The sequence below is a fragment of the Balaenoptera borealis genome (genome assembly GCF_965194805.1).
Source record: "Balaenoptera borealis genome assembly, chromosome: 20".
Classification (NCBI taxonomy): domain Eukaryota; kingdom Metazoa; phylum Chordata; class Mammalia; order Artiodactyla; family Balaenopteridae; genus Balaenoptera; species Balaenoptera borealis.
This window is the reverse complement of record NC_138879.1, coordinates 40,825,444-40,835,296: the sequence shown is the minus strand read 5'-3', so window position 1 is coordinate 40,835,296 and position 9,853 is coordinate 40,825,444. Positions and strand designations below refer to the sequence as shown.

At 49.8% G+C, this 9,853-nt stretch overlaps 1 protein-coding gene across 1 annotated transcript; it reads left to right on the top strand.

Annotated features, from left to right (window-relative positions):
• The first annotated feature begins 118 nt into the window (after positions 1–118).
• On the top strand, positions 119–9,719 carry FNDC8 (fibronectin type III domain containing 8). Its single transcript, XM_082374019.1, has 4 exons — positions 119–1,823; positions 5,111–5,477; positions 7,310–7,546; positions 8,101–9,719. Exons 1-4 carry the CDS (start codon positions 1,615–1,617, stop codon positions 8,251–8,253), a joined length of 966 nt encoding a protein of 321 aa, XP_082230145.1. The 5' UTR covers positions 119–1,614; the 3' UTR covers positions 8,254–9,719.
• The last annotated feature ends 134 nt before the right edge of the window (positions 9,720–9,853 follow it).

The window sequence follows — 9,853 nt, the reverse complement described above, 5'->3', positions numbered from 1 at the left end:
GCCCGGCCTGCAGCGCCACCTGCTGGCCATGGGCCGGATGCGCGAGCCGGGCGATTGGGGCGGAGACGGCGCGGGCGGCGCGGAGCCGGGTGCCCTGCGTCGAGGCCACCGCGCCCAGATCTGCCACCCTGCGCCCGCGTGCGTCTCTGCCTTCTCCCCGACCTCGCCTCCCTGCAGGCCTCCCAGGTGCAGCCTTCTATTCTGAACACTGGGCCAGAACGTTCGATCGGACGGACCATCCCTACGCTCAGGGACGTACTTGTTATTGAGGGAAGACAGGAAAGAGGAAATCAAATAAATCAGGTAATTACCGATCGTTTGATGGGTGCTGAAAAGCAGCTGAGCACAGAGAGGGCATCTGCTTCTCTATTTTCCAAATAAAAGAATTTGTAAATGAAAGACAACGAAAACCCTGAGTATATAGAACACACACACACACACACAAAATAATTTGGTATTTTTAAATGTCCTTTGCTTGACCTCATCCTCTGGAAGAAAGAAAACAACTTTACAGGGTTATCTCCTCACAGTCCAGTAAGGTAGGTGCTATGTTTATTCCTATCTTACAGATGAGAAAGCTGAGGTGCAAAGAGGTGAAGTCATTTGCCAAAGGTTTCACAGCCTGTAAGGGCAGAGCTGGACTTAGAGTGGACAAAACCACATGTAGGTGCAAAGCTAGTGCTGTTTTAACAGCACCCCCGTCCCCACCCCCCGAAGTATGTTTTCCTACTATGACATGGGTTTTTTTAATTTTTAAAAAATATTTATTTATTTATTTTATATTTAGGCTGCACTGGGTCTTAGTTGCAGCACGCAGGATCTTCGTTGAGGCATGTGGGATATAGTTCCCTGACCAGGGATTGAACCTGGACCCCCTGCATTGGGAGCATAGAGTCTTAGCCACTGGAACACCAGGGAAGTCCCCCTACTGTGACATGGTTTCCTTGAGAAAAAGAAACAACACAATGTCTGGCCCATTTCTGTATGCCTCTGCAGCACCCACCATTGTCACTCAACACATGAAGACACTTGGGGTGAGGGTGTGGCAGAATTTAGAATTCCAGCAGTAAAACCTGGGTATATGTGAGCTATGAACCTCATGAACCATCCGGGCTTTCCCTGTGCCTACACAACTGGACGAAGGGGGTTTGCTGCCTAGGATTTCTGGATATAGAGTCTCAGGATTCTATAGACAAAGTCCCCCACTCCCAGAGGCCCAGTCCAGTACTGCCTGCCTGCCTCCATGCCCAGGTGCCTTTGTATCACCATCAATCTCCTCCTTCCTAAGGCAGGTCCAAAGGGCACTGGTGGTGAGCATTCTTTTAGATTTTCAGAGAAGGGCAGGGCTGCTGTAACCACAGAGCCTTAGCCCAAGGGGTGTTGTAGTCTCTTCCTTGGCTCTACCCACTCCTAACATTGGCCCTGGGCAGCAGCAGCCTCAGATCAAGGGGGAGGCTGGCCCCTAATTGTTACACTCTCTGACGATTATGAAGTCAGCTCATTGCACCCCCATCCCACCCAAACTAAGGGTGTGTCCTCTGCCTCCAGTTTCTCTCTGCTTCCTGTCAGCTTGGTTGTCCTGCATGGTGACGGCTGTGGCCCCAAACAAGGTAGATGGCATCAGAGACACTCTACAAAGTGGGAGATGGGGAGGAGACCGTGCTGAAGAAGGAAACCCTCAACGTTTTGAACACACTCAATCAAATGTCGAAGCCCTTTCCAAACCCCAAGTCTATGAACAGGACCGTCACTACCAAAGGACTCCCACTTTCCTCAAGGGGCAGTTTGGTTAACTCCTTGAAGGAAGATGCCATCAATCTACCGTAAGACACAAGTCTGGTCCTTTTCTCCTTTCTAAAACCAGACCTGGGGGGTGGGGGTGGGAAGAGGGGCTCGAAGAGGCAGTACTTCCTTGACTTATCACAGTCAAGACTCCCAGGGAAGAGCATGTGTGCAGGTTGCCTATGGCGTCCTGACCTCAGATCAGTTCCTGGAGGCATGCCGGCCTCCGCCTCCGGGAGGCCTTCCAGGATTAGTCAGAGGTTTCCTGGCGGTGCTTGTCATCCTGCTTTGTCCTCATCACCCCCACACAGACCCCCTGCCCCCTCCACTCCCCATGGCTCCTTTGCCTCATCCTCCCTATTGTACGTTCACCTGCCTGGTTATGTCCCCCCAGTAGCCTGCCTGCCTTCAGATTGAGGTTTGCTGTTCCTCCTCAGTGATTCTGGGTTTCCTTTACTTCATTTCACAAAACTCTTTGAGCACTTAGGTGTCTGGCCCAAGGTTAAGTTCTGAGAATGCAGAGCCAGAAAGCACAGTCTCTGCCTTCAAGGAGCTCCCAGCCTGGTTGTGTGTGTGTGTGTGTGTGTGTGTGTGTGTGTGTGTGTGTGTGTGTTGGGGGGCTATCAGGCAAGAATTGAGACTATTACAGCATGGTCTGCACTATGACGGGACAACTGGAGGAACCAGAGGAGGCTTAGTGTAGCTTGGGAGGGGGTGAAGTTAAGGGAGGCTTCATGGAGGAGGTGACTCTCGTAGGAAGGGAAGGAATTAGCCAGTGGAGGGATGGTGGTGTGGGTTGATGCGGACTGAGGGAACTGTCTGCCGGGAAGTTTCATGGGTGTGTGACCTGGGCAGTCACACACAGCCCGACACTTAGAAGTGCCCTGTGCTTAGTTTAATGCTCAGATGTCACTGTCTTGAAATTCTTAATAATTTCTGAAGAAGGGGTCCTGATTGTATGAAAGAGATATGGTGTCCACTCCCTAAGGGACCTGTAAGTAAGCAGGTATGGCTAAAGTGATGGATGCTTGTAGGAAACTTCCTGGTATGGGGCAAAAGTCTTGGGCTAGGAGCCCAAGTTTAAATCCACATTCTACCACTTAGATATAGGGCCATAGACAAGTTAAATAAGATCAGGGACCCTCGGTCCCTCATTTGTAAAATGGGGCCAACACCATCCAGCAGGACTGCTGTGAAGATGACTAAGGCTGCCTTCCATGCCCCTTCAGCACTGGTGTTTCCAGTCAGTAAGTCTAAAACAGAGATTCGTTAGGACAATCTATAGTAAAACTGACATCCATACCCAGACTCTTCAGCCTATAAAGGGCCTTGGTGGGGGAATCATCTATTCCAAGCATCCACCAAGGGCTAACATAGGAGGTTTGGGCTGATCAGGATTTCTCAGGGGGAGGTTGATGGGGCTGGAACTCAAGGAGGAAAAATTTGGCCTTGATCAACCAACCATGAAGCTGGAGGCTATCCTGGCATAAGGGATGTAGGGGTGTGTGTAGGTTGCTGGATCTGGCTAGAGCAGCCCGGGGAGAAGGGGGATGAAGCAGTGGAGGGGAGCCAGAAAGCACCAGGAGAAGATGGGAGCTGTGTAGCATAGGGCCCAGGAGATCTGGGTTCTGGTTCCAACTCTGCCATGGACTCACCCTGTGACCTCGGTCAAGGTGCTTGGTCCCCAAAGGCCTTGTGACCACTCTCTCTAGACAGGGTTCTTCAGACTGAGAGTTGTGACCCATGAATGGGTCAGGAGCTCATTCTGGTTGGTGGAGACCAGTATTACAAAAATGAAATAAAATAGAATTGAAAATTTCAAAGCACATCACACACAGAGTAAGGATTGGTTTGTGAAACATTTTAGTTACATGTGTATGTATGAGTATACTAGCTTGCCAAGAAATATGTATTTCTTACTTTGGCTTAAGAGAAAAAAAAGATTTGAAAGCCAAATGTTTTGGATTCTGTACTTCATCAGCAAAACATTTTAAAGAGTGGGGAAACATGTACAAGATTTTTCTTTGTAATAGCAAAGAATTGGTAAGAAAGAATACAAATATCCATGTAATAGAAAACATACAGCGGTTAAAATGATTGAACCAGAGCAGATTAATCTAAAATATACAATGTTTTAAGTAAAAAACAGCAAGCTGCAAATGGGTATGTACTGAATGATACCATTTATTTATATGAAGTTTAAAAATATGCAAACTAATAACATATGAATGTAACAAACCTATAAAGACACATGGGGAATAATAAATACAAAAATTTAAATTTACTGCACAAGCTACCTCTGAGTGGGAGGATGAGGAGAGAGGTGGGGGAGTGAAGTATACAGGGGCCTTTAACTACACTGATAAAGATTTAGTTCTGAGCTGGATGGTGGCTAAATGGAAGCTTAATATATTATAGTATGTTCATTTCCAGTTTTATTGAGACACAATTGAATTTTAACAATGCATTAGTTTAAGGTGTACAACATGATTTGATAATTGTATATATTGTTAAATCATTACCCTAATAAGCGTAGTTAACATCCATCACCACAGTTACAAATTTTTTGTGTTTGTGATGAGAACTCTTAAGATCTAATCTCTTAGCAACTTTCAAATATACAATACAATATTGTTAATTATAGCCACCATTTTGTACATTACATCCCCATTAATATATTAATCTTGATATCTTGGAGTGTGTCTAAAAGCTTTCATAATTTAAAAAATTTAGAATGGAAGAAAAAAGTTGTTGAGCATTCATCCCAATATATGTATATTTATCTGTACTGTTAATTTTTACATGCTATATATTAATAAATATTGTTAAATGTTATAAAACCTAAGTAAATAAATTAGTAATTACATAATAAGCAATAGTAAATAAATATTAATAAAACTTGATTTATTATTTTTCTTTTAGATACTTTTAGATATTTTTCCATATCCCGGTAGATCATTGTGGTCATTCCCTGGGGTGTTCGCACCCCACTTTGGAGGAAGGACTTAAAGTTTCAGCAGTGTTTCTAAAAATGTGGTTCTCAGAACGCTTGCATCAGAATCATCTGAAGATCTTACTAAAGATGCTTTAGCAGCTTCCCCAGTCCCATTCCAACTGGGGACCAGGGACCAGGAATATGCATTTTTCACTAGTAAGTGCCCTCGAGAGTTTGATGCACTGCTGCAGAGCAAGAATGTTCTGAGCTGCTCAGAAGCAGCTGGGGGCTCTGGGTAAGTTGTGCCCAAGGCCTGCCCGCCAGGAGCTTCCAGGCAGCAGGGGCCGGGGTGGCCTCCTTCGTCTGTCTCACCTGTCTCCCCTCCCACTCCAGGAAGCAGATGCCAATGGAGGATTCTGAATGCAGCTCCGATGACGCCAGCATCTCCCCCATGTCATCCACTTTGTTGAATCCCATCAAACTGGCCGTGACCCAGCCCAATAGCAGCTTCTTTGCAGGGATGCTGGAGGGCGAGCTGAACAAACTCAGCTTCTCCTCGATGGGCAAGAGTACAGAAAAGGGGGACCTGGCCCTCTGCCCCCAATCTAAGTCCCAAATAGCCCCTGGTGGCCTGCTGGACCTTGACAACCCTGAGGTGGACACAGATACCTCCTCAACGCCCTCAGAGTCCTCTGTGGTCCTGGATGTGCCGGAGGCGCCCTTCATCTATGAACATACGGTCAGCGATTCCACGGCTGTGGTACGTTTTCCCCTTCTTGTGCATTTGGCAAAGGCTTAGTGGCTGCCCCCGACGTGCCAGGCACTGAGCTGAGCTCACTGGGGAGTGTGAAGATGCCTGCATCCCGACCTCAAGAACTCCAGCACAAGCTAGAGAGGGCTCAATGCTGTAGGAAAAGTTCAAATCAAGTGCCAATAGGGATTCAGAGGGAAAGAAATATTACTTCCAGGTGCAGAAATAAGCTTTGGTGGCATTTAGTAACATTTGAGCTGGGACACAGAGGTCGGATTTAAACATCTAGAGATGGGGAAAGGCACTGCGTGGAAGGCTGACACTAGCAGAGGCTCACAGGTGGAAAAGTATGGAAGGAAACACCTAGGTCCAATCCAGGGCTTCTCATACTTTCCTGTGCCTGCGGATCTGATCATCTGGTTACCGATAAGATTCCTGGGCTTCATCCCTAGAGGTTCTGATTCAGGAGGTCTAGGGTGGGGCCTGAGACTCTGCACTGCTAACAAATTCCCAGGTGGTGTTGATGGCCCATGGACCACACGTCGAGTAGCACTGTTCTAGATACAGGGAGAGAAGAGAGCAGGAGTTAGTCTGGGGTCACCCTCCAGAGGTCCTTTAACATTACGCTGCGTTACAGATTTTTCAGTAAGCAGTAACGATTAGCTTTTTGCAAAGCTTTCTGTCAGGTGATAGATGCAATTTGAGCTATATTTTGGAAGATAAATCTGGAAGTCCCATTGTTGGATGGCCTAGAGCAGTGTTTCTCAGTGTGGTCCCTAGACCGCCAGTAGCAACAGCATCATAGGGAAACTTATTAGAAATTTAAATTCTCGCTTTCCCTACCCCCTGCTTGGGCCTCCTGAATCGGAAACTGGGGGCAGGGGCCAGTGGTCTGTGTTTGTGTTTTTGTTTTGTTTTTTATAAATTTATTTATTTATTTAATTTTTGGCTGCGTTGGGTCTTCGTTGCTGCACTCAGGCTTTCTCTAGTTGAGGCAAGCGGGGGCCACTCTTCATTGCGGTGCGCGGGCTTCTCACTGCGGTGGCTTCTCTTGTTGCAGAGCACGGGCTCTAGGCACACGAGCTTCAGTAGTTGTGGCTCACGGGCTCTAGAGCGCAGGCTCAGTAGTTGTGGCGCACGGGCTTAGTTGCTCTGCAGCATGTGGGATCTTCCCAGACCAGGGATCGAACCCGTGTCCCCTGCATTTGCGGGTGGATTCTTGACCACTGTGCCACCAGGGAAGTCCCCAGCGGTCTTTGTTTTAACAAGTCCTCCGGGGTATTCTGATGCACACCAGAGTAGGAGAACCACTAACCTAGTTAGAGGAGAAACTGGAAATGGGAGACAAGACACGTGACAGCAGGGCCAGGAATCTGCAGTGTTATAAAAGCTCTCTGAGATCCTGGCTTGGCAACCACTGTTGTAGTACAAAGTGTATGGACTCTGGAGCTATTGGTTTGAACCTTGGCTCTGCCACTTAACTGCTGTGTGACCACGGGCCAGCTACTTGCTCTCTCTGAACCTGTAACCCCATCTGCAATGAGTGAGGTGGACGAGATGATGGCTAAGGTCCCTTTCAACTTAAACAGTCTAGAATATGGAGTGAGGGTACACTCTGAGGTGGTTGAGGTTGCCCAGGGAGAGTTGCTCATGCTTTGGGCTGGTGGGGCCATATTTAGCGTTGGGAGTGCCTAACACTTTCCATCAGCTCTAGCTCAGCTCCAGCAGGAGCAGGGATGGGAGTGGGGTCTTCTGACCCACGTTGTGAGGGATGGCAGGGTGGTGAGGGAAGGCCAGGCCAGGCCAGGTCTGAGGAAGCCTCGGGGGTTCTCTTCCCCTAGATTTCCTGGACCTACGCCCCAGGCAAGCAGCAGGTCAGTTTCTACCAGGTCCTGTTGCAGGAGGTGGTCAGGAAAAATGATAGTGAGATGCCCAAGGCAAAGAATCGCCCATGGATCTTCAATAAGATCTTGGGCACCACCGTCAAGCTGATGGAGCTGAAGCCTAACACGAGTTACTGCCTGACTGTCCGCGCAGCCAACGTCGCTGGGGTGGGGCAGTGGTGCAAGCCCTACAAAGTGAGCCCTGGGAGAAGGCGGGCCCGAGGGGTGTGGACCAGGGGTTTTGGAGGTTGGGAACACCCCTATACCCCCACGACTCGTCCTCTTGCTGGCTTTCCTTCTCCCTGGGCAAATAAGCCTCAATTCCAGGCCACTCTCCTCTGGGAGGGTTCAGGGTTCAGCCACTTTGGGGCCCACTAGGAATGCAAATTGATCTTTTCATTCATCTCTAACGAAAGTCTCCCAAAGCCATTGGCTTCTGGATTCTTCAACTTAGTGTCAATAATTGTGAGTGGGTCAGGAAGTCAAGGGCATTGAGGGTAAGAGAGGGAAGAGGCTAAAGCGGGACAAAGAAGGGAACAGCCTGGGGGTGGGCAGGAGAGGCCCCAGTAAAGACAGCACACAACTGGGGAGGCACAGATTTGAATCATGCCTCTTTGTTCTTGTTCCTGGTGTCAATGAATAGGTTGGTAAGGCTGTCGGAGACCCCATTTAGCAGACAAACGAGGGGGTGGCAGAGTCGAAGAGGTGAGCTCAGGGTCAGGAGTTCTGAGGACTTTGGTTTATTTCAGTTTGCAACCGTGGCTACAGACTTGAACAGCTTCCCCGAGAACAATCCCATCCAGATCACCGTGCGGCGCAAGGAACCCCAGCGGAAAACCATGTCCATCGGGTTGGAGGACATGCGGAGGCTAGAAGATCTGGAATACCTCTTTCCCTACTAAGGGGGAGGGTCCCAGGAAGCCCCTCACCTACTTTCAGCTTCGGCCTAGGGCCCTTAGGAACCGGAACCATGAAATGTACCAGCAGCACCAAGCCAGGGAACCGCTGACCATCCTGCTGGTCCCGGGCCTGGGGCCGAGGCCAGATGGGAGCTCCACTCACCTGGAGACACCGCAGGCCTGGCCAGGTCAGATCAGCCTCCACTGCCCGTAGCTGCTAGGCTTCCTTCCCCAGATCTGGGCTGGTCCAGGTCCCTCATTAAAACCTGCAGGTCACGCAGCACCTTGGAATTCTGTTTCATGCCGCCGACAGCCTCAGCTGGGCTGCTGCCACCCACCCTCCTGGCTTCTGCCAGGACCAAGAGTCCAGGTGGGTCAGGGGACGGGGTAATGAGATGACAACAACACCCTTTCCCCGTGGGAGGAGGAGATGGTCCTCAAAGATTAAAACACACACCAGGAAAAAGAGCAATGTTGGACAGAGGTAGCAACAGCCCACACACTGTCAGCCTCAGACTTGAGCTCTGGGGGACATGATGCAAAGTGCACAAGCTTTGGGGGGAGGGTCTGATTTAATTCTGTCTCTTCCTGGATGTGAGGGTACAGGCAAACCATTTAAGCTTCTTGGGCTCAATTTCCTCATCAAAAACATGGGGACGTGGTCTGACCCTTCCAGGTTTGGCTGTAGGGTTACTGTGAGGGTCACGTGAGAGCACAGCAGAACAGTGCCTGGCACCGAGTAGGACCTCAGACCCCGCTGCCTCCCTCGGCCCCTCACGCAGCCCCCCTGCAGAGACGGGCCAGGTGGAAGCCAAGAACCACAGCCAGGAGACGATTTAACAGCACAGATGGGGCGGGGGAGGGTGAGGAGGAACAAGATGCCAGAAGTGCCGTGGCCCCGAGTGGTCCATACAAGGATGGTTTGGAAGTCAACCTGAGTAGATGCACCTTGGTATTGGAAGAGAAAGTGGAGGCAAGACGCATGGAGGGCAAGATCTTGGCCAAAGGTTTGAGGATGTCCTGGTGGGGATTCCCTTCACTATGTGAGTCTTCACGGGGCAGAGAACCACCCTCCCCATTACACCACTCCCGCTTCCTCCAGAGCTCCCGCCACAGCACGGCCTGTTAGAGGGAACCCTCCGGGACAGCCGCCGCCCTCCTCTCTGTGCTGCGAGAGCCCAGCGGGGATGTCTGAGGCCGAGGAAAGCACCCCAGAGCAGCACTGACCAGCACAAGTCCTTGTGATGGTCAAAGTGTCCTCTACCTGTGCTGTCCAAATCAGTAAGTAGCCCTGAGCTAGTGTGACAACTGCATTTCTAACTGGACCGAATTCTAGTTAATGCAAACAGCTTCATGTGGCTGGTGCCACCAGAATGGACAAGACAGCCTTACGTCATCCTCTGGCCACTAACATACGGGCTTCAGCCCATCTCCTCAGCCTCAACTGGCCTCTCCCTCGTAGGCACGGTGGGAAGAGAGGAAAGGCAACTTCCTGATCAGCATGGTTTTGGTGTAGCCCAGAGGGAGGGGCTAGACAAGCTGACCTAGCATAGTCCTCAGTAAAGCCCTGAGAACCTGGGACAAGAAATCATAACCCAAACAC